The 25,293-nt window shown below is 37.0% G+C and overlaps 1 protein-coding gene, 1 non-coding gene and 1 pseudogene across 7 annotated transcripts in view; all 3 read right to left on the reverse strand.

The window, feature by feature from the left end:
* Window positions 1–4,931: 4,931 nt before the first annotated feature.
* Window positions 4,932–25,293, reverse strand: part of PKN2 (protein kinase N2) — a 162,391-nt gene continuing 142,029 nt past the window's right edge. For all 5 annotated transcript variants that reach the window (XM_023208195.2, XM_023208180.2, XM_023208189.2 and 2 more), the window contains 6 exons: window positions 19,091–19,153; window positions 16,777–16,853; window positions 12,228–12,370; window positions 7,997–8,104; window positions 7,692–7,772; window positions 4,932–7,604 (listed from right to left, as the gene is read on the reverse strand). In XM_023208195.2, coding sequence (XP_023063963.1) covers window positions 7,401–7,604; window positions 7,692–7,772; window positions 7,997–8,104; window positions 12,228–12,370; window positions 16,777–16,853; window positions 19,091–19,153 — 676 coding nt within the window. In that variant the 3' untranslated portion in view covers window positions 4,932–7,400. The remainder of the gene's footprint in view (window positions 7,605–7,691; window positions 7,773–7,996; window positions 8,105–12,227; window positions 12,371–16,776; window positions 16,854–19,090; window positions 19,154–25,293) is intronic.
* On the reverse strand, window positions 8,720–12,219 carry LOC111540121 (annotated as a pseudogene). Its single transcript, XR_002730895.2, has one exon. The product of XR_002730895.2 is annotated as an elongin-C pseudogene (transcript).
* Window positions 24,204–24,310, reverse strand: LOC111541547. Its single transcript, XR_002731297.1, has one exon. It is a non-coding gene; the product is annotated as a U6 spliceosomal RNA (small nuclear RNA).

Genomic DNA, 25,293 nt, shown 5'->3' on the forward strand with positions numbered 1-25,293 from the left:
CCTATTCTCAATTTTAAAGGGAATGCTTCCAATGTTTCCTCATATGAAATGTCATTGGTTTTAGCTTTTGGTTTTAAAAAATATAAAAAACATTTATCAGGCCAAAGAAATCCACCACACCCCCAATTTTTTTTTTTTTTTTGAGATGGAGTCCTGCTCTGTCACCCAGGCTGGAGTGCAGTGCCGTGATCTTGGCTCACGGCAAGCTCTGCCTCCCGGGTTCATGCCATTCTCCTGCCTCAGCCTCCCGAGTAGCTGGGACTACAGGTGCCTGTCACCATGCCCGGCTAATTTTTTTGTATTTTTAGTAGACGGGGTTTCACCATGTTAGCCAGGATGGTCTCGATCTGCTGACCTCGTGATCCACCTGCCTCGGCCTCCCAAAGTGCTGGGATTACAGGCATGAGCCACCACGCCCGGCCTCCCATTTTTTTTTTTTTAAATCAAATACGAGATTAGCTTTTCCCTACTTTTTCTCCTTCAATCTGTTAGTATGGCAACTACAGACTTTCTAATTTTAAGCCATCCTTGCATTCCTGGGATAAACCCAATTTGATGTCTTTTTCAAACATCACTGAACCTGATTTGATAATACTTTATTATTTTGCATCAATACAAATTAAATTTGCTAGTAATGTACTTTTCTTGTCCGTTTTATCTAGATTATACTGATTTCATAAAATGACTGGGGAAATAAAATCAATTTATAAAATCAAAGAGACTTCTAAGACAACCATTGTTATGAGACAGATGTCACTGTAAAAACCATTTGAAAAGCCATCCAGCAGACTGCCTCGTCATCCATACAGAACTCACTTCCTGCTTCCTGGTTTTTCAACTGCTTTTGATGTTTCTTTTCAATTAAAACAAAAAACAAAAAAACAGTGTACAGTAACCTTTCTTTTTTTTGAGATGAAGTCTCGCTTTGTCACCCAGACTAGAGTGCAGTGGTACAATCTCAGCTCTTTACAACCTCTGCCTCCCAGGTTCAAGCAATTCTGCTGCCTCATCCTCCCCAGTAGCTGGAATTACATGCATACACCACCGTGCCCAGGTAATCTTTGTATTTTTAGTAGAAATGAGGTTTCATCATGTTGGTCAGGCTAGTCTTGAACTCCTGACCTCAAGCCATCCACCCACCTTGGCCTCCCAAAGTGTTGGGATTACAGGCGTGAGGTATCGTGCCTGGCCACACTAAGCTTTTTTTTTTTTTTTTTTTTGAGGTGGAATTTCACTCTTGTTGCCCAGGTTGGAGTGCAATGGCACAATCTCGGCTCACTGCAACCTCTGCCTCCCAGGTTCAAGTGATTCTCCTGCCTCAGTCTCCTGAGTAGCCGGGATTAAAGGCATGTGCCACCACGCTTGGTCAATTTTTTTATTAGTAGAGACAGGGTTTCTTCATGTTGGTCAGGCTGGTCTCGAACTCCCGACCTCAGGTGATCTGCCCGCCATGGCCTCCCAGAGTGCTGGGATTACAGGTTTGAGCCACTGTGCCCCACACGCAGTAACCTTTTAATGAAAACACAGGGCTGGGCACAGTGGCTCACACTTGCAATCTCAGCACTTTGGGAGGTTAAGGTGGGAGGATTACTTGAACACAGGAGTTCGAGACCAGTTGTGGCACGTCTGTATTCTCAGCTACTCAGGAGACTGAGGTGGGAGGATCGCTTGAACCTTGGAAGTCAAGGCTGCAGTGAGCTGTAATTACACCATTGCACTCCAGCCTGGGTGACCCTGTCTCAAGAAAAAAAAAAAAAAAACAGCATCAAAAATGAACTGAAAGCCTGCCATTGTTTGTTGTTGCTGAACAGATGATCCAGGTATTCTGGTGATGCTACTTGTGCGGCTTAGTTATCCTGAACACATTTTTTCACTGTATTAATGGTATGTTCTATTTTTTATTGTTAAGTATTTATGTGTAAATGAACATAAAACAATGATTACTTATCGACAGCACATAAATTCAAAGTCGGGAATGACAATGATGTTAAACAACCAGAGACTGTCTACATGAGTGGCTGTGATAATGACACCTTTGCCTTCTGAAGGTTCAATGTACACAAACTTTGTTTCATATACAAAATTATTTAAAATATTTTATAAAGTTATCTTTAGGCTGTGTGCATAGGTGGATATGAAACAGAAACTCTCTCTACTCTTGTTGACATTTAGGTTTACATGGTGTGTCATAAAATCTACTTTGATATTAGGTGAAGCTACCATAGCTTTAGCTTGAGTGGATTTTGCATCACATATTTTTCCTCCTATTTTTACTGTCAGTTTCTCCATATACTTCTATTTCAGATGTATCTTTTTGTAAACATTATACAACCAGATTTCTCTCTTTAAAATCTAATCTTATTTATTTATTTATTTATTTTGAGATGGAGTCTCGCTCTGTCGCCCAGGCTGGAGTGCAGTGGCAGGATCTCAGCTCACTGCAAGCTCCGCCTCCCGGGTTCACGCCATTCTCCTGCCTCAGCCTCCTGAGTAGCTGGGACCACAGACGCCCGCCACCTCGCCCGGCTAATTTTTTGTATTTTTTAGTAGAGACGGGGTTTCACCTTGTTAGCCAGGATGGTCTCGATCTCCTGACCTCGTGATCCGCCCGTCTCGGCCTCCCAAAGTGCTGGGATTACAGGCTTGAGCCACCGCGTCCGGCCTATATGCCGTAATTCTTATGAAAATAATTTTATTTTTATGTAATTCTAGGTTAACCTTTTTTCCCCCAACACTCTGAAGGTCATATTCCACTACTTCCATTGTTGCAATTGAGAGGTCAGCTGTTAGTCTTTCCTTTATAGATATTTAGTCCCTTTTCTCTGGATAGTATCAAGATGTTGTCTTTGGTGATCTGCCATTTCACAATGGTTCTACGTATACATTTATATTTATCCCGTTTGGGAAATACTGTACAGCTTGGATATTTTTCATCTCCAAGAAACTTGCAGCCATTATGTCTTTAAATATTGCTTCTCATTCTTTCCTCTTGAGTCTCCATTCCATCTTCTGTATCTCTTAATCTCCCTTTTATATTTTCCATCTTCATTTGGGATTGATTTTTCAGTTTCCAATCTTCAGTTTTCTTCAACTGTCTAATCTGCTGTTTAATCTTTCCACTGAATTTCATATTAGAACAACTACATTTTTCATTTTTGGATTTTAAAAATGTTTAATTATGTTAAAATATTCATTTTACATGTTTATACTGATAGTTTTAGGTATGTAAATATATATAGCTATTCTATAACTTATATCTGGTAATTCTTCTTTTTTTTTTTAAGACAGGGACTTGCTCTGTCACCCAGGCTAAATACAATGCAGTGGCATAACAGCTCATTGTAGCCTTGACCTCCTGGGCTCAAGCAATCCTCTGACTTCAGTCTCCAAAGTTGCTGGGACTACAGGTGCACACCACCATACCTGGCTAATTTTTAGGTGCTTTTTTTTTTTTTTTTTTTTTTCTGTAGAGATGGGGTCTCGCTGTGTTACCCAGGCTAGTCTCAAACTCCTAACCTCAAGCAATCTTCCTGCCTTCGCCTCCCAAAGTGTTGGAATTATAGGCATTAGCCATTGTGCCTGGCTGATAATTCTAATGTATGAAATCTCTAACAGGGATATCTAAATTTAAAATTTCTGTTGGTTCTTATTCAAAGTAACTTGCTGTCTCTCACAAATGTTTAGGGATTTCTGACAGTGAATTACTTGATCTTAATCTGTGGAAATCTGATGGTCCCATCCTGGAGGAGCTTCCATCCACAGAATATTTCCTTCCACTGTCAGGGAAAGAGTGACATGCAAACTAAAATTTGAACTTGTCTAAGGATTTAAGCACAGAACATAAGTCCTGATGCTATTGCAAGGTTTGTTATCCTCAAAATTGTGTTGCTAGGGAAATCTATCCTTGGTAACCCCACTTCTCTTGGGTGCCTGCATTTTCAAAACCAGCTCCTTGCCATTGTGACTCCTATCTTTTCCAACTTCCTGCTGCTCTGCCATACTCTGTAGACTCAGCTTCCAGTTCTCTCAATATTCCTACTTTTGTGCTTGAGCACTCCCACTCTAACTCTTAGGTGCTGAAGCCCTAACTTGTCCAGACTCTGCTCAAGTTTATTTGCTTGTTTTGGGGTGAAGGGTTGCCACAGACCACTCTTACCTTTAATGAGATCGGCAAAACCTCAAATTACATATCTTATTGATGGTCTTCCACTAATTTTATACGCGTATGTATACACATTATTTTTAATAACTTTAAAGCCTCTACCCATCATACTAATGTATAAAGCCAGTATCTCAGAAAAACCCTAGACCTCAAAAGATGGCTGGAAGGTAAGTAAGAATTCTAAATTTAAATTAAGATTATGATCTGTGGCTTAGTATTTGCTTATTTGGATTTTTCATATTTACTCCAGTGGCTTTGGGAATACTGGTAGTACTTGCAAAAATCATGTTAGACTTTAATCTATACGGCAGATTTACCAAGTCAGTATATGATTGCAATTTCCATTATGTCCTCAATTTGTGTTACAGGGAGAGCATGCATCATTTTATATTTCTAAAATATTCCATTTGTAATTTTTAAATAAGATTACTATAAAATGACTAGTATTCTGTTTTATTCATTTGCTTTTCTGAGAAGCCAGGTCCTAAATTAAAATAAGTTAACCTCAAACAAGAGAAAAGTATATATAATACTGGTGCTTATATCTTAATATTAAAACAGGCTGTTCTTCATTCATCAACATTTTGTTGCTTTAAAGAAAACCTTCCTATTCTCAGTATCTATACACAGTAAGCAGTCCATAAATATGTTTCAAATAAAAGATGCTACTGACCTTACAGGAGAATACAAACTTTTCCCATTTTTCCCAGTGAAAGTGGACAGTTTGCTCTGAATGTTCATGGTTTTAAGTCTTCCCTAGGACAAAAAGTACTTGCAAGAACGTTTACTCAAGTTAATTAGTCTTTGAGATTTTGAACACAGAAAAGTTAAAGTATATTTTAGTCATTAGGAAGTTTCTAAAAAGAAAGAATACTTAAAACCAAAGTTACAAATTTCAATCTATATAGACTTTAATTTGTGCATTTGTGATAATTTATGACTGCAAAACACTTGTTTTCTTAGAATGACATAGTGAAAGGCACATTTCATTTGAATGCATAGTGTACCATTCTAAAATATCCTAATTTCTTTACAAAGTGCTTGAGCAGTCACATACACATACAGTAATAGCAAAATATATTTACACTCTATAAAGCTTAAAATTTTAAATCTGACTAAAATATATATATTTTTTAAACTACAAAAAATTAGTGCTTTCTTCAGCTTAATTGTGTAAATAGACCCTGCCCTCTAATTTTTTTAGTGATTGACTTCAATTAAAAAAAAATTCTGTACACTGTGTAGTTACAAAATGCTATGTCAGTTTTTAATGCTAAAAGCCTATTTTAGACATTACTTTCTTTGCTATTTGAGAACCAAAAAAGTGAGCAGACTGTACCTCAAAAGTATTTAGTGTTTTATTTTAATGTTGTATTAACACTGTTTAAATTAAAGCCAGACAATTAAGCTAAGTTCCTCTACTGTCCTTTGCCAAGGAAGTTAACTGGCATTTAACAATAACTTTAAACCACATATTGTTCCCCCTTTTTATTAAGATTTTCTCCCAAAGGATCTTGGGTAATTAACAATTTGGAAGGTAATATAAATGATCTCTGGACAATTTTAATTGTTCTCAGAGTACAATGAAAAGATGCTAAAACATCCCAGCAAATATTTATAAATGTTTTTAGCTCAACTCTCCATAAATCAGTGTGCTTTTTCATGTTTCTCATAAGATTTACACCTGAACAATTTTTAAGAGATGAGCTCACTGTGATTAAATAGTTAATTCAGTATGGTTACTTAACAGAGCTTGCTATTCCTGAGGTATAATGACCCTAACATGCTAAGCACAGGATCAAAGATGCTATTACTAAACTAAGAAAAAACAATAAAGTCATAGATTAGGAGAAAAAGATATAAAATCAAACCAAACCAAAACAAACAAGAAACTACAGGCAAGTGGAAAGTCATGGTTTGCAAAAAGACAATCCTAGAAGAGTATAAAAAGCCACAGACGGATCCTTTGAAGAGTTGTATAAAATATTTGATCAAATTATTTTTGAGACTTTTGAGGTACAGCTTTAGTGTTATAATTTTTTTTTATAAAATATAGACTGTTTTATCAAAAATATTTATACATTCTGTTACAATATATTGCTTTTGCCCTCAGTAACTGCCAATATAAAATCTGGATCCAGTGGCCTAAAATATACAAATGCACTTAATGTAAATGCTGGAGTTTGAGGTGTCTGCTTGGCCACTGTACAAAAGTGATGAAGTGGTAAAATTAAATAATAAGCCTACAACATAGAATACATTAAAACTTGCACATATACATGTTCACAGCATGTATACAATGATAATCTCTACGGTTTAACCAAGGTATAGTTCCCTTCTACAGCAGACACAAAACCAAGGTGAACTAGGTTGGCAGATGTAGAGTGAGTATCAAAAAAGGGGTAATTGGTTCACTGATTCTGGAAGATATGACTGAACATACTGAGCATCTAGACTTGGGGAATGCATACAGGTAATAATATCTTGGTTCAGCTGATTAAAAGTCCTCATTCTTAACATCTTAAGTAAATGCTGATCTTGTTTGTTTCAGCACTGTTTAATAAAAAAAAAATTGTTTGGCAAGCAGCTCCGCTGGAAAGCTATAAGCCTCTGTTACATGGTTGATAAAAGTAAGGCAATATAAAGTTTTCTCCTAATAAATATAGAATATTTATAAAATAAGACATCAATTCATTCTGTTTTTTTAAAAGATCAAGCCCCGAATTGTATACAAACTGCCACGTTTTTTGATATTACAGTAATGTCTTTAAAAAAAAGAGCATTTGTCTTATTCAAACAGAATCATACTTTGTGTGAACAGTAATAGCATTCCAAGCCCTTTTTTTCTTTTTGTAAAACATAGTTAAGTGATTAATTTTCCTTCCACTTAAGGCGGGCATATGGCAAAGCTAGGGACTATAAAAAAGTGGTTTTTTTTTTCTTTCTTTTTAAAAATAGACTATTGATCCAAAAGTATTTGTGATGGATTTTCATAGCCGATGTTCACTCAAACTCCATGAAACTGTTTCCAGTGCTCATATTTACGCTGAAGTACAATAAGAAGCCACTTTTCAAGAAGTATTAGAATGGTACTTTTAAACAAATCTTCACGTGTTTCAATTAAAAAAAAAAAAAAAAACTCAGAAGCTATTGGTGGCACAGAGAGCAAATGAAGGGTTGCTATTTTTAAGAGGTCTTCTTGTAGGTCAGTCAGCTTGATTTCGCAGTGTCTAGGAACTTAACACCAATCAGCAATGTAGTCAAAATCTCTGAACATTTCCTGCTCCTCTTCCGAAAGTATCCTGGGTTCTCGAGGTGGAGTCAGAATAGGTGCTTCTGAGGTAAATTCATCATCAAAATTACTAACATCTTCTCGTCCTCTTATGGTAGGTATAAATGGTGGCTTTACCTTTTTGTCCATCAGAGCGCTCCAATCAATTAGCTGGATCATAAAATACAAAATGACTAGTTTAGTTTGTTACATCTAATCGCTCTAGTTTAATAAAAAATTTTAAATAGTCACACTTACCCGGAAAAATGGGTGCTTTTTTACATCCTCTGCATCTTTCTCGCTAGCCCCAAGGCGCCGCTCAGGATTTCTTCTTAACAGCTAGCACAATGTAAAATAAAAAAGTTAAATAAAATCAATAGAATAAAATTCACTGATAAGGATTATTATTTTTAAAAACTCAGATATATTTTGTCTGTTTTTGTCTAAGCCATGCAACATTTATGAACTGCAAAACAACTTCTAAAGTTCTACTGGGAAATTTTCTTTAATATAAAAAATTAAAGTAGTCTTAAAAAAATTCTTATCCTTAATTTAATTCTTACCCTTCTCATTATAGAAATGGCTTCTGTAGATAAGAACCTTGGATATCTTACTTCATCATTTACAATACTGTCAAAAACTTCCTCTTCATCATCACCAGGAAAGGGAGACTAGAAGAAATACCTTTAAGTAAGTTAAAGCAAGTTTTAAGGCAGTAAAATCTTATCACCTATTCAAAGTACAACCAAGATCCAGGCAGTGAAAAAGAAAAAAACAAACAACAAACCCATGCCTACCAAAACAACAACAACAAAAGAACTATAAGAAGTGACAATAGATATGTATCTATTACAGAGGGAATATACCATATACTCTTTCTGAAATCTTTAAATTTTATAGACCATTGCAAAAAACTTGTCTATCTCATATATGATATGGCTTTTCATTTCATTTCATTCCACTCCAGTCCATTTTATTTCATTCACCCAATCACCTATTTGGCCAATTTTTAGTGTCTAACAGAAAGTAGGGAATATTTAGATAATAGAATCCTGAAGAACCTCAATCTTGTGGAAAGACAGAATAAAATGGATAAGGTTAATATGGTAATAAATGTTATAACAAAGGAAAGCAATCTGCAGAAGTACATCAGATATAAATGTGCTTTGGATTTTAAAGTCAATAGTCAATTAATGGTGGTAAAACACAATTAGAGATTAGTAGGCATAATGACCGTACTAAGCAGTTGCCAACAAAATTAGACTGAAAGGAACCCAAAAAGCACACATTGACAGGCATTTTTAATGCTCTAAACACAAAAAGTTTAAGGGCATTTCAATAAGCACAGTATTAAAATCATTTTTCATAATGATCCTGAGACATAAAAAAGTAGTTACATTATTCAGTATGACAATTTGATTCACAAAGAGATAAACTTTCAACTACGCTGAAAACGTGTCTATCAGATGTGACTGCCTGCCTCAGAATTTCAGATGGCTTAAACATCACTCAGTCATTTTAAAAATCAGGACACGAATGTCTAAATATCATTTAATTCCTTAAAATTACTGAAATGAATCAGTATTTTTAACCTTATTTTCTCACTGGCTATTGAAATATAGGCTTACTTAGCCTCGTTAGATTTGATTTGGCTGCTTGCTTCCAATTAAGTTTTAAAGAATAATAAGCAGAAAGCAATATCCATGGAAAGTGAGCAATCTTTAAGGAATCTGTGAAAATAAATTCAGAATCCAGCTTCTTAAGGCTGAGCTTCTAATCTTGCTCATAGCTAAGAAAATTTCAAAGCTTTCAGTTACCAAAACCTTAGTTTGTTCATTCACTCACTCAAAATACATAAATCAAATATACTACATCGGACAATGTAGTACACTCAAAATACATAAATCAAATGTACTACATGAACAATCTAATTTCTTTTGGGGACTGAAAACAGTAAGTCAGGAGAAAATTTTATTTTACTAGGATTCTCAATGGGAATTTCAATGGATAATGCAAAGAGAGCACTTTTGTCTTCTGCTTGAACAATTTTTACTTGAAAACTCACTCTCCAAGTCTGAATAGCAAAGAAGTATCTATACATTTGTTAAAATGTGTAGTATCTTTTTTTCTCAAATAGATTGTAAGCAAACAGGGCTAACCACAGAAAGCTAACAAATGTGTTTTAATTTAAGCACATTTAAAAGAAACCAATAGTCTGTTCAGATATCAACAGTGATAGTATCTAAAACCATGTCCAGCATTACATTCAATCTCTCTGTTAGCTTCACTCCCATCTGAGACAGGAAAAAGGGGACTTGGGATATTTGTTTATTCCTGGAGTCTTTCCAGTAATCAAAACTAGTAGAAGTATACAAATTTGAACACGTATGATATATCCAGTGAGTTTAAAATTATTTGTAATAATAGAGAAATCTGACATAAACTTTAGCACACCTTACTTTCATCATAGTTAAAAAGGAGTTATCACTAGCGTTTCATTAATGCTATAAAATTATGAAGTAGACTGATGAGTTTTAAGTTTAGTTCTTTTCCCAGCTACCCTCTTGTGGAGATAATAAAAAGAAATTGCAAGAAACAACTAAGCAATAGCCAGATCCACTGTCTTCTATCTTCTAGGTAATTAAGAGCTCAATCAATTAGCTCTCTTAAAAAATATGAAACAGGAGCTTCCTTGTTTTCTGTCAAACCCTCCAGTGGCTTTATAATGGGAGGGAGTAGATTCAGCTGACGATTAATTCTACAGTATTTTGTAATAAACTCATATTTTGCACATGTCATCTCTAATATGGAGAGTAAATTTTAAGCAAGCACATAATTCAATCTCATAAACCTCATACTTACTTGAATATTACACAAAACAAAACAAAACAAAAACCCAAAATGTTACTTTTAAAATAAAGGAAGGGGGTGGGGAGGAGTTCAAGTATGCCAGAGCTTACAGAAGATTAACTATTTTATGAGAACTTCTGGCACTCTCAGAGAGTAAAAGCCACTGTGGACTGGAGCTAAAATAAATCTTTCCAACCTAAACACTGCACAACAGCTTTTCTAAATAGAGGTGAAAAATTCAGATCTGGACCACTAGTCTTAAGAACAGAAACAAGGCTGGATGAATTGAAGATCCTATCCTGGAGCAGCAAAGCATAATGCTTTAGAGATACGTTCTGGAGCCAGAGTGACAAGGTTAAATTGTCCAGCTCCACCATATGAGAGCTATGTGACCTTAAGCAAGTCATTAATCTCTTTGTGTCTCCATTTACACCTCTGAAAATGGGCATAAGATCAGTACGGAGCTTATCAAAGGCTGTTACAAAATTAAATGAACGAATATTTAAGGCACACAGAACAGTGCTTAGCTTAGGACATGATAAATTTTATTTTAATTAGCCATACTTCTCTTCCTTTTCCAAAGAATCCACTTCAAATTGACACACCAAAAGGGGCTATCCATCCGGAGAAACTAAAACCATTTGTTTGTTTGGGGTAAGTGCCAATAAATGACAAGCATAGAACAAAACTTTAGAAATTTCTGATACTCAATTTGATAATTCATTCATTTAGCCACTAACTTCTTCAAACTTGTAAGTGTACAAGGGAGGTTGCTGGCATGGGGAAACTGCAGAATAATGAACCAATCCCTTAAAATAATTTTTCTTGCATCTCCAGTTCAAGTCCCTTCAAGTAATCTTTAATTACTTATTAAAAGATTTACTCTTTCCCAATTTCACCCCAATTCAACATTTTTAACAATTTATAACATAATATATTATTAGTCTCCTATTATTGCCTTATTTAACATAACTCACTGTTTCCTAATGGTAATAATTTCTGTGTACAACTCAATTATCCTCAGAAATTTAACTTAATTGACAGAAAACAGTAGGAAAAAATGCTAATCTTTTCAACGCTACCATTTTTGAAAGTAACATTTCTTTCATTTTTTAAAATTATATTTTATTTAACAATCTAGGAAGTTCACAGCCAACAGCAGTTCTATTGCACCTTCAGGTGCAACTGGGAATTCAGGAATCTCAGTGGAGCTGTTAGTGTAGCGAACCTTGTACATAAAATACATGCATATTTTTGATAGCACATATGAAGGTATCTCTCTAAAACTGACCTCATTGGTTTCATTCTCAGCAAACTGACCTGGGCCACTCAACATGGCTTTTATCATGCCTGATGTTAATGCACGTTCTGTTTTTACAACAAATTCATGGCCATCGGATGATATCAATTTGACATACATGGCATCAGGGCCTTCACAGCCACCATAGCTTTTCTCCTCTCCATTCATTTTGTTCCTATGAAATTCTACGTTGCTTCCCCAGGAACTTCAGTCGTTTCCTGGTGAAGCAAGGATGCAGTGTGTGTTGCTCACTTCCGTCTGGAGGAAGTCAAAGGTAACATTTATTTCTGACCAATCTATAGTGGACTTTTCTTTACAGGTACAGAGTACATTCTTTTTATTAGTCTTTCTGTTATTCCATTCCCTATAAAATGACTATGTCTTAAAATCAGAAAACATAACCAAAGCACAACACTGAAATACAAGGAACTATTTTCAAAGCACTGATAATGCATTCCACAAACCACATAAAAATCTTTATTGAAGGTATTACAGAAAGATAGCTGACTACTAGTATACCATAAATATTTATAAAACTTAAATTCCACTCAAACTGAAGACAGTATTAGGTGGTTTTATAAATGACATGCTTTATTATTTCAATCATCCTTCCTCTTTTCTCTTACCTATTTCACACTGCTTACCTCACCAACAAGCATTTCATATATAAGTACGCCAAGGCCCCACCAATCTACAGCCCTTGTATAAGAAGTTTCTGTTAGTACTTCCGGGGCAAGAAATTCAGGAGTGCCACAAAATGTGCTTGTTCTATCTCCATATCCCATTCCTGGAAAAGATAAAATTTAAACATTTGTTAGCAAAGAAAACAAATCCAGTATATAAAAAAAAATCAAAGCTATCTTTGGGAGGCAAAATTAAAGTTGCACATTTGTGCATGCCGAAAAAATTCAGACATATTTACGACATTTCAAGAAAACAGTAAGGACTAGTATAGCAAAAACTGCAATAGCAACTATACTATCTAATTAATGAGTAAATACAAATAAGATATCCATGTTTCTTTTCAGTTACTTTTTCTTCTTGTCATTACAAGGGAGCTAAGAAATTACAACAAAATGAACTGATTGTGAAGTTCTATCATCTTTCCAATTCAATCTTAAATAAGTTTATTTACTTCACTATAAAAAAAAATTATAAAAAAAAAAACAGTTTGGAAAATACCAAAAAGCAAACCCTTGGATAATCAGGAGCTGACCAAATGTGTCATATAATACAGAGAGATAGGGCCGTGAGCGGTGGCTCATGCTTGTAATCACAGCACTTTGGGAGGCTGAGGTGGGTGGATCACCTGAGGTCAGGAGTTCAAGACCAGCCTGGCCTACATGGTGAAACCCATCTCTACAAAAACAAAAACAAAAACAAAAACAAAAACAAAAAAAAATTAGCCGGGCATGGTGGCTCCCGCCTGTAATCTCAGCTACTTGGGAGGCTGAGGCAGGAGAACCGCTTGAACCTGGGAGGCAGAGGTTGCAGTGAGCCGAGATTGTGCCATTGCACTCCAGCCTGGGTGACAAGAGCAAAACTCTGTCTCAAAAAACAAAAAATATATATCTATATTATATCTATATATATATATGGAGAAAGGAAGGGAGGGAGGGAGGGAAAGAAAAAAGAAAGGAAAAGAAGGAAAGAAGGAAAGGGAAGGGAGGGTGAGTACAGGTTGAATAACCCTAATCCAAAAATCCAAAAATCCAAAATCTAAAATGCTTCAAAATCTGAAACTTTTTGGGGACCAACATGATGCCATAGAGAATTCCACATGTACTTAACACAAGATTAGTTTCATGCACAAAATTATTAAAAATAATATAAATTATTATTTATATTATATAAATATAAATTTACCTACAGGCTATATATAAGGTATATATGAAACATACATAAATTTTGTGTTTAGACTTGGGTCTTAGCCTCAAGATATGTCATTATGTATATATGCAAATATTCCAAAATCCAAATAAATATGAAATTCAAAACACTTCTCATTCTAAGCATTTTGGATAAGGGATACTCAGCCTGTATTAACATTTTAGCTAACTAGTTTTGAAATGTATGTTCCTCATAATTTATTAATATGTTAATCAAATATATAGTGTACATATTGAAGATGCTGTCTCCATGTATTCCAAAGTGTTAAAAACTTGTCGTAAGTGTCATCTTTTTTTCTTTGAGATGGAGTCTCACTCCGTTGCCCAGGCTGGAGTGCAGTGGCACGATCTCAGCTCACTGCAAGCTCTGCCTCCTGGGTTCACGCCATTCTCCTGCCTCAGCCTCCCGAGTAGCTGGGACTACAGGTGCCTGACACCACACCCGGCTAATTTTTTATATTTTCAGTTGAGATGGGGTTTCACCATATTAGCCAGGATGGTCTCGATCTCCTGACCTAGTGATCCGCCTGCCTCGGCCTCCCAAAGTGCTGGGATTACAAGCGTTAAGAATTTTAAAGAAAAGCTCTCAATTCTAAATTAAGAATAATTAGGTATGCATATATAGAGACTACAAAATAGAAATGAATTTGTATGTCTATGAACCAAGACTTGAAGGGCACAATTAGATACATTAGCACACTGGAGTGGAGAAATTTTTTTGGCAAAATTTCTTTAACACTATCATAATGATTTTTATTTTCTTCAATAAAATATTATTTTAAAAAACAGTGATATAGTATTAATATTTACATGAGTTGTGCACCAGCCTTTTAGTAACTTGGCCAAAACTAGGAAAAAGTTAATTAACAAAGAAATAGAACTGATGTTTCTTACAGACTGGTAAAGCTCCAGCTCCATGGAAGTGGTTAATATATATTCAGGCTCTAGATTAATAAATACCTGGTTTAAGTTCCAGTTCTGTCATTTGTTAACTGTGAGAGGTTGGGAAAGTTGTCTAACATCAAAGCCTAGGTTTCTTCATCTGTATATGAGGGTTAATAATACCATCTACCAGTGTGGAATGATAAGATAAGGAAGACTCAGAAGGGTAAGGAGGTGGGGGCGGGGTGGATGATGAGAAATTACTTAATGGGTACAGTGTATGTTATTTGGGTGATGAGTATCCTAAAAGCCCTGATTTCACCACTATGCAATTTACGCATGTAACAAAATTGCACTTGTACCCCATAAATTTATACAAATAAAAATAAAATAAAAAATAAAATATTTCCTTCAAAAAAACTATCTACCTTCATACGATTGTTATAAATTACAGGAGATATGCATATGAAGCATTTGGCAAAATTCTTGGCATATGGTAAGCACTCAAAAGTTGTTAGCTATATTATTATAATCTACTAAATATGTTTTTATGATAATGCATTAAGAAGTCTGGTTATTCAACACACATATTTTCTGTACCTTTTATGTTCTAGGCACCTGTGTCAAGTAGCGGGAACACAAAAATGAGAGTTTGACACGGTTCTTTAAGGGGTTTACAGGAGACTGGAGGAAAATGGATATTTATTGATAATTTTATAATAACAAGGGAAGAGCAAGATAATGTAGAATAGTGAAGAAGGGCTCCTAAAGCAGAGTTCGGAGTTGGGGTAGTAAAAGGGAATCTCTGGTAATTTGCCTGTAGAGGTTATACTTGAGTTGAATGAGAAGGATGTGCAGATCTTAGTCAGCAAATAGAGTTGAGATGGGTGACAGTGCTAGAGAGACACAGACTATAAGTAATTCATTGTTGCTGGAGCAAAAAGTACTAAACAGAGAGCAGCAAGAGATGAGGCCAGAGAGGAAGGAAGGCAGGCAGATCAGGAAGGGCACTCTATGTCACCTTATCTTACCCACTGAAGAGTTTTCAGCAGGTGTGTGCCATGGTCCGATCTGTATTTATATGGACTCCTTAAACAATTCAGCAATTACATGGCAGATTGATTTGGGATAGAAAAAGACTAGAAATAGGAACAATTAGGAGATTATTATACCTGTCTTGTCAAAACAAGATGATGGCTAGCAGGAGTTGATTGGAAATGATAGATTTCAGAAATATTCAGGAGGTTAAGTGGCAGTAGAATTTTTTGAGTAACTACATATGGAAAGTAGAGAACAGGATAGAACGCAAGATAATTCCTTGCTTTCAGATTGAAGACTGAGGGGATTGTGGTACCAACAACCAGACTACCTGAGGAGAATAAGTGACTTTTGTTTGGGTAGTGTTTGAAGTGTCTCTTCACTGTTCAGGCAGAGCTGTCTAGTAGATAGTTGAATACATATCTTTGGAATCCATATGAAAGGAAATAATAGATTTAAGAGTCATTAGGATATAGCTGCTAGTCAAAAAACTGCAGTGAAGAGCAGCTGGCTAAGGAGAGATGCTGAGAAACAAAAGCATTTAGATCAACAGTGTCCAATAAAAAGAAGCCCAGTTAAAGAAAAAAACTGACTTGATTCAGCAATTATGTCAGTGGGTATGTGATGGGCATATATCTACAGAGTTCATTCATTTATTCGTCCAGCTACTTATTAATCAAACCACTCACTGAATACTTAAGACGAAACAAAGCTAAACAGCAAACAGAAGCCAGCAGTGCAGAGGGAGATAGGCAATGTTAGTACTAGTAAACAGCAAGAACTATGTCCTTTTTTTTATAGTTGGAGAAGTAAGACTCAAAGAGATCAAAACTAAGTTTTCCAAAGACAAACAGCAAATAGTGGCAAAGCCACGATTCAAACCTAAAACTCTTTGGTTCCTAAGCCTATGATCTTTATCCTTTCTTATGTTACCTGATTCAAATTTCCCCAATTTACTTATTTACTTTTGAATATACAAAAAACATACTTGAGATACCTATCTCTATTTATTTTCTATTTTTAAATGTTTCCAGTTTTAAGAAGCTGGAAGTAAATTATCAGGCCTATGAAATTCACTGTGTACAGTCTCACCAGAATAAACGATTTTGGTGCTTAAGCAATACTTCCTTAAAGTAGTGACAAAATTATTAATCACGCAGAGAAGCTTACTATGATTTCTATATATCTAACTTATTTGTATTCACAGAACAAATTCTTAATGTGATAATTAGGTTATATAAGCAATGTCTTCATTATATCTACAATGTCTTAATGAAGAATAAAGTTAAAAGTACAGTTTGTTTTCCATAGACAAACTTGAAAACTACTGATGCACAAAGAAACAGTAATTTATCAGAAAAGAAACTTAAAAACATTCGATTACCTTCTTTGCAAAGACCAAAATCAGCAATTTTCACAAAGCCCTCTGTATCTAGCAATAAGTTATCCAATTTCAAATCTCTGTTCAGGATAAAAAGATACAGCATGAAAAAAAAAAGAAATCAGTAGGTTATACAGTTAAAAAAATAATTTCAACTGGAACTGTACTTTCTCTTTATTAAAAATGGGATTTCCAAGTTATGATTTGAGTTTTAAATACTATATCACATTGTTTTCTTCCTTTTAGTAAGCTTATTGCTCTATATAAGGTAGCTTATGATAAATTATTCTCCTGTTACATAAAAAAGGAAGAATGTATTTAATTTGTTATTTGTGATAATCTAACTTAATCCACTTTTTTTTTTTTTCTTTTGAGATGGAGTCTCACTTTGTCACCCAGGCTGGAGTGCAATGGCATGGTCTCAGCTCATTGCAACCTCCGCCTCCCAGGTACAAGCGATTCTCCTACCTCAGCCTTCCAAGTAGCTGGGACTACAGGCGTGTGCCACCACATCCGGCTAATTTTTGTATTTTTATTAGAGGGGGTTTCACTATGTTGGCCAGGCTGGTCTTGAACTCCTGACTTTGTGATCTGCTGGCCTTGGCCTCCCCAAGTGCTGGGATTACAGGCATGAGACACCACACCCAACCCTTTTTTTTTCTTTTTTTAAAGACAAGAGTCTCGCTCTGTCACCCAGGCTGGTGTGCACTGGCGTGATCTCGGCTCACTGCAACCTCCACTTTCCAGGTTCAAGCAATTCTTGTAGTAGAGATGGGTTTTCACCATGTTGGCCAGGCTGGTCTCGAACTCCTGACCTCAGGTGATCCACCTGCCTCAGCCTTCAAAAGTGCTGGGATTACAGGCGTGAGCCACTGCGCCTGGCCAACTTAATCTAGTTTTAAAGTTTGCTTATATACCATCCATAAGAAAGAATTGTAAAGCTAACAGTATTAATAAGGCATCAGAGGGCAGGTTTCATCTTCTGAAAGAATAAGAGAAAGCTATCCATCCATACTAATTGATTACAAATTAGGCAAATTGACAATATTGTATCCATTTTGTTCAATTTATTTTTATTTTTGTGATACAAGGTACTCACTCTGTTGTCTAAGTGGGGTGCAGTAGCATAATCATGGCTCACTGCAGCCTTGACCTCCCAGGCTCAAGCAATTCCCCCACCTCAGCCTCCTGAGTAGCCCAGATACAGGCAGATATCATCACTCCTGGCTAATTTTTAGATTTTTTTGTAGAGATAGAATACCACTATGTTGCCCAGGCTGGTCTCAAACTCCTAGACTGAAGCAGTCCTTCCACCTTGGCCTCCCCAAATGCTGGGGTTACACGTTTGAGCCACTGAGCCCAGGAAATATTTTATCTGTTAGGTAAAACAGAACTTTATCGTGAAAACATCATTAGAACCTTACCCGACTGGGCGCGGCAGCTCACAAGCGTAATCTTAGCACTTTGAGAGGCCGAGGCGGGTAGTCACCTGAGGTCAGGAGTTTCAAGACCAGCCTGGCCAACACGGTGAAACTCTGTCTATACTAAAAATACAAAAGTTAGCTGGGCATGGTGGTGGGCACCTGTAATTCCAGGTACTCAGGAGGCTGAGGAAGGAGAATTGCTTGAACCCGGGAGGCAGAGGTTGCCATGAGCCGAGATCGTGCATTGCTCTCCAGCCTGGGCGACAAGAGTGAATGTCTCAAAAAAAAAAAAAAAAAGAAAAAAGAAAAAAAAAAAACTTAAATAATCCAATGTTTATAGTCTTCTAATTCTGACTAGTCTTCTCATATCTGCTTGGTTTTGGGCAGTGAGTGCTAGTCAAAGTGTGGTTCACAGACTAGCTGCTGGGCCACGAATTACAGAGATCAGCTACATCACCAATACACTATTTAGTTCAGTTGACAATAAGGCTTCGTATTGAGGGAAGCAGTGTGATGTTTTACACTCTAACACAAGCTACTTGTCTCATCATGGACACGTTTTTAGCAGTATTGGTCTATGGAGGTTTTTTGCAATGAGTCGTTTGAATGCTAAATATTCACTAGGATGAATATTGTTGAGAAATGCACTATCATGGACCAACTCATAATTTGATTATTTTAATTAGAAAATGTGCTATGGATTAGGAAACAAAAAGTTCATCATATAATCATAGTGCTAACCACATGTCTTTCAAAATTGCGGTTTGACTTATCAGATGAAGGAAAAAACTAAGAAGCTGGTTAAACATAAAATGTTTAAGAAAAACAAAACACTATCTTTAATTCTAAATCACACCAAAGCAAGCATTAGAAAAAATTAAAAATTAACTTACCTATAAACAATTTTGTGTTCATGTAAATACTGCAACCCAAGAACTACACAAGCAGCATAAAATCTGTTTGAAGAATTAAATCAATAGGAGTTTAATAAATTTTATTGCTCTTGAATCCCAGCTTATATGTTTATACTTCAAAGCAGACCTATCATTAATTTATTTCACAAATTTTTTTTTAGTCCTCACTATGTATCACACATTGTGCTAGATATTAAGAGTAAAATTTAAAAATGAGAAAAGTACAGTTTTGACAATTAAAGCCATTAACTTTGCCTAGTGGAGTCACTGAGAACTGCAGAGGGGACATTTGATCTGGTTTTGCAGGAGGAATTACAATATACCATAAGGACAAAGGACAGTGTGACAGGCAGAAGTTTTGTGGGGGAAAAATACTTACCTGAGAGAAAAAAGAAATAGAGGTGCAAAAGGCGTTAACACGTTTGATAACAAGTAAGTCTGTTGTGGCTGAAGTAAAGGATGGGTGTATCTGGGGAAGAAGTAGGAGATTAGGCTGGAAAGATAACCTGGGTGAAGGACCTTGAATGTCCTATTATGGATACTGAAATCTTTTCTTTTAGTGACAGAGAATCAAACCATTTTAATCAGAGGAGAATGATGGCATTTGTTTTCTGGTAGCAATGCGAAGGATGGAGAAGTAGGTAGAGATCCAGAGGAAAAAAGAACAGATAAGGCTTTTATCCTAGTTTAGATGAAAAGATCATGATAACATCTACTGTAGCGGCAACAGAGATACAGATTCACAAGAACTTAAAAATTAGCATGACAGAAGGTGGTATCCCATTACAGGATAAGGAAGTGGGAAGAGCTACAGGTAACTTGCAAGGTTTCCATCTTAGTAGAATGAATGGATAAAAGAAACATAGAGGTAGCCAAGGTTTTGTGACAAAACTAAGTTTGGCATTTGACAGGTTGACTTTGTCTGTGGAGCAGGTGATGATCTGTAAAAGCTGGGTATATGGGTTTGGACCTCAGAAACCCTGGGCCGAGAGAGAATAATAATTCTTGAGGCACAGGACCATGTTTGTCTTTTTTAGTTTTTATCCTAAGTTCATAGCATAATGCCTGATATACATGATAGGCTTATTGAACAAGGAGGAAATAAATGAATAGATTTAAAAATGCAAATGTCTTCAGTGTAGAATAGCCTATAAACAGACACTTAGGATAATTAGTTTTTAATTATAAAAGTAATAACATGAATATTTTCTCTATAAAACATATAATACGCTTCTCTCCAAAGTACACTATTTCATCCATCTATCTCCATCTCACCTCATTCCACTGCCGTTCATACAGATAATAATTCTTGTTACTAACATTATTCCAAACTTTCAGAATATATTTATATTCACATGTAGATAATATAGCTATGTTTTATATTTACCTATTTTTATTAAAAATGGGTAAGTTTTATTTATTTATTTAATTTTGTTTCTTGAGATGGAGTTTTGCTCTTGTCGCCCAGGCCGGAGTGCAATGGTGCGATCTCAGTTCACCGCAACCTCCGCCTCCCGAGTACCTGGGAATATTGGCATGTGCCACCATGCCCGGTTAATTCTGTTATTTTTAGTAGAGACGGGGCTTCTCCACGTGGTCAGGCTGGTCTTGAACTTCTGACCTCAGGTGATCCGCTCGCCTCGGCCTCCTAAAGTGCCGTGATTACAGGAGTGAGCCACTGTGCCTGGCATTTTTATTTTTTTCTATATATATATATATATATATATATATTTTGGTTTCTGAAAAGATTTGTTTATTTACTTTTAAATTATACTTTAAGTTCTGGGATACATGTGCAGAACGTGCAGGTTTGTTACATAGGTATACACGTGCCATGGTGGTTTGCTGCACCCATCAACCTGTCATCTGCATTAGGAATTTCTCCTGCTATCCCTTCCCTATCCCCCGAACTCCGATAGGCCCCGGTGTGTGATGTTCCCCTCCCTGTGTCCATGTGTTCTCATTGTTCAACTCCCACTTATGAGTGAGAACATGTGGTGTTTGGTTTTCTGTGTTAGTTTGCTGAGAATGATGGTTTCCAGCTTCATCCATGTCCTGTAAAGGATATGAACTCATCGTTTTTTATCGCTGCATAGTATTTCATGGTATATATGTGACACATTTTCTTTATGCAGTGTATCATTGATGGGCCTTTGGGTTGGTTCCAAGTCCATGCTATTGTGAACAGTGTTCCAATAAACATACGTGTGCATGTGTCTTTACAGAATGATTTATAATCCTTTGGGTATATACCAAGTAATGGGATGGCTGGGTCAAATGGTATTTCTAGTTCTAGATTCTTGAGGAATTACCACACTGTATTCCACAATGGTTGAACTAATTTACACTCCCACCAACAGTGTAAAAGTATTCCTATTTCTCCACATCCTCTTCAGCATCTGTTGTTTCCTGACTTTTTAATGATTGCCATTCTCACTGGTGTGAGATGGCATCTCATTGTGGTTTTGATTTGCATTTCTCTAATGACCAGTGATGATGAGTTTTTTTCATGTTTTTTGGATAAATGTCTTGAGAAGTGTCTGTTCATATCTTTCGCCTACTTTTTGATGGGGTTGTTTTTTCTCTTGTAAATTTGTTTAAGTTCCTTGCAGATTCTGGATATTAGCCCTTTGTCAGATGGATAGATTGCAAAATTTTTCTCCCATTCTGTAGGTTGCCTGTTCACTCTGATGACAGTTTCTTTTGCTGTGCAGAAGCTCTTTAGTTTAATCAGATCACATTTGTCAATTTTGGCTGTTGCCAATGCTTTTGGTGTTTTAGTCATGAAGTCTTTGCCCGTGCCTATGTCCTGAATGGTACTGCCTAGGTTTTCTTCTAGGGTTTTTATGGTTTTGAGTCTTATGTTTAAGTCTTTAATCCATCTTCGGTTAACTTTTGTATAAGGTGTAAGGAAGGGGTCCAGTTTCAGTTCCCCACATATGGCTACATATGGCCACATATGGCTAGTTTTTCCAACACCATTTATTAAATAGGGAATCCTTTCCCTGTTACTTGTTTTTGTTAGGTTTCTCAAAGATGAGATGGTTGTAGATGTGTGACATTATTTCTGAGGCCTCGGTTTTGTTCCATTGGTCTATGTATCTGTTTTGGTACCAGTACCATGGTATTTTGGTTACTGCAGTCTTGTAGTACAGTTTGAAGTCAGGTAGCGTGATGCCTCCAACTTTGCTCTTTTTGCTTAGCATTGTCTTGGCTATATGGGCTCTTTTTTGGTTCCATATGAAATTTAAAGTAGTTTTTTTTTTTTTCCTTTTTTTGAGATGGAGTGTCGCCCAGGCTGGAGTGCAGTGGTGCGATCTTTGCTCACTGCAACCTCCACCTCCGGGGTTAGAGCAATTCTCCTGACTCAGACTCCCGAGTAGCTGGGATTACAGGCATGTACCACCACCCCTAATTTTTGTATTTTTAATAGAGACAGAGTTTCACCATGTTGGTCAGGCTACTCTCAAACTCCTGACCTCAAGTGATCCATCTGCCTCAACCTCCCAAAGTACTGGATTACAGGCGTGAGCCACCACACCCAGCCTAAAGTAGTTTTTTCTAATTCTGGGAAGAAAGTCAATGGTAGGTTAATGGAGATTGAATCTATAAATTACTTTGGGCAGTGTGGCCATTTTCACGATATTGATTCCTCCTATCCATGAGCATGGAATGTTTTTCCATTTGTTTGTGTCCTCTCTTATTTCCTTGGGCAGTGGTTTGTAGTTCTCCTTGAAGAGGTCCTTCACATCCCTTGTAAGTTGTATTCCTAGGTATTTTATTCTCTTTGTAGCAACTGTGAATGGGAGTTTATTCACGATTCAGCTCTCTATTATTGGTGTTTAGGGATGCTTGTGATTTTTGCACATTGATTTTGTATCCTGAGACTTTGCTGAAGTTGCTTATCAGCTTAAGGAGATTTTGGGCTGAGACAATGGGGTTTTCTAAATATACAATCATGTCATCTCCAAAGAGAGACAATGTGACTTCCTTTCTTCCTATGTTAATAAACTTTCTTTCTTTCTCTTGCCTGACTGCTCTGGCCAGAACTTCCAATACTATGTTGAATAGGAGTGGTGAGAGAGGGCATCCTTGTCTTGTGCCAGTTTTCAAAGGGAATGCTTCCAGCTTTCACCTAATTCAGTATGACACTGGCTGTGGGTCTGTCATAAATAGCTCTTATTATTTTGAGATACGTCCCATCAACACCTAGTTTATTGAGTTTTTAACATGAAGGGTTGTTGAATTTTATCTAAGGCCTTTTCTCTTCTTTTTTTTTTTTTGAGATGGAGTCTCGCTTTGTTGCCCAGGCTGGAGTGCAGTGGCGGATCTCGGCTCATTGCAACCTCCGCCTCCATGGTTCAAGCAATTCTCCTGCCTCCCAAGTAGCTGACACTGCAGGCGTGCGCCACTACACCCAGCTAATTTTTTTGTGTTTTTAGTAGAGACGGGATTTCGCCATGTTAGTCAGGCTGGTCTCGATATCCCAACCTGGTGATCTGCCCGCCTCGGCCTCCTAAAGTGCTGGGATTACAGGCGTGAACCACTGCACCCGGCCTTTTTTTTTTTTTTGAGACAGTCTTGTTCTATCGCCAGGCTGGAGTACAGTGGCAAGATCTCCGCTCACTGCCACCCCCTGCCTATCGAAGGCCATTTTTTACATCTATTGAGATAATCATGTGGTTTTTGTCATTGGTTCTGTTTATGTGACGGATTACGTTTATTGATTTGCATGTGCTGAACCAGCCTTGCATCCCAGGGAGGAAGCTGACTTGATCGTGGTGGGTAAGCTTTTTGATGTGCTGCTGGATTTGGTTTGCCAGTATTTTATTGAGGATTTTTGCATCAATGTTCATCAGGGATATTGGCCTGAAATTTTGTTGTTGTTGTGTCTCTGCCAGGTTTTGGTATCAGGATGATGCCGGCCTCATAAAATGAGTTTGGGATGATTCCCTCTTTTTCTATTGTTTGGAATAGTTTCAGAAGGAATGGTACCAGTTCCTCTTTGTACCTGTGGTAGAATCTGGCTGTGAATCCATCTGGTCCTGGGCTTTTTTTGTTGGTAGGCTATTAATTACTGCCTCAATTTCAGAAAAATATGGAATGCCTCATGAATTTGCATGTCATCCTTATGCAGGGGACATGCTAATCTTCTCTATATCGTTCCAATTTTAGTATATGCGCTGCTGAAGAGAGCACGGGTCTATAATTTTTAAACGTGGGGCTTGGGTGGGGGAGGGGTGTGGTGGTCAGGGTCCAACAGGCAGTTTCATCAGGGCTTAGACTCCCCAACACAGAAATACAAATGCAACTACTTAGAAATACTTACTTGATTGTACATTAAAAATTATACAACTTACCAGAAGTTTAAAGGATCTACTGAAGTTTATTAAAATAAATGTGAGCTTAAAATTGCTTAAGATGGCCAGGCATGGTGGCTCACGCCTGTAATCCCAGCACTTTGGGAGGCTGAGGCAGGCAGATCACCTGAGGTCAGGAGTATGAGACCAGGGCCTGGCCAACACAGTGAAACCCCGTCTCTACTAAAAATACAAAAATTAGATGGGCGTGGTGGCACATGCCTGTAGTCCCAGCTATTTGGGAGGCTGAGGCAGGATAATCTCTTGAACATGGGTGGCAGAGATTGCAGTGAGCCAAGATGGTGCCACTGCACTCCAGCCTGGGCGACAGAGCAAGACCGCCTCAAAAAAAAAAACTGCTTAAGATCGTTAAACATAATTTTCTTAGCAAACTTATTTTAGTGGCAAAACAATACTGTAACAATTATAAAAATACATTGATTTCTCTCTCTCTTTTTTTTTTTAACTGGGGGGGGTCTCACTCTGTCGCCCAGGATGGAGTGCAGTGATGTGACCTTGGCTCACTGCAACCTCTGCCTCTGGGGTTCAAGTGAGTCTTCTGCCTCCATTTCCCACAATAGCTGGGATTATAGGCGCCTGCCACCATGCCCAGCTAATTTTTGTATTTTTAGTATAGACAGAGTTTCACCACGTTGGCCAGGCTGGTCTAGAGCTCCTGAGCTTTAGTGATCTGCTAAGTGATCTGCCCGCCTCTGCCTCCCAAAGTGCTGGGATTACAGGCGTGAGCCATGGCTCCCCACTGATTTCTTTCTTTGTAAACAGACTGCCTTGATTAATTGGGTATACTATGTAAAATACATA

This window comes from Piliocolobus tephrosceles, chromosome 1 (assembly GCF_002776525.5).
Source record: "Piliocolobus tephrosceles isolate RC106 chromosome 1, ASM277652v3, whole genome shotgun sequence".
In the NCBI taxonomy this organism is placed as follows: Eukaryota; Metazoa; Chordata; class Mammalia; order Primates; family Cercopithecidae; genus Piliocolobus; species Piliocolobus tephrosceles.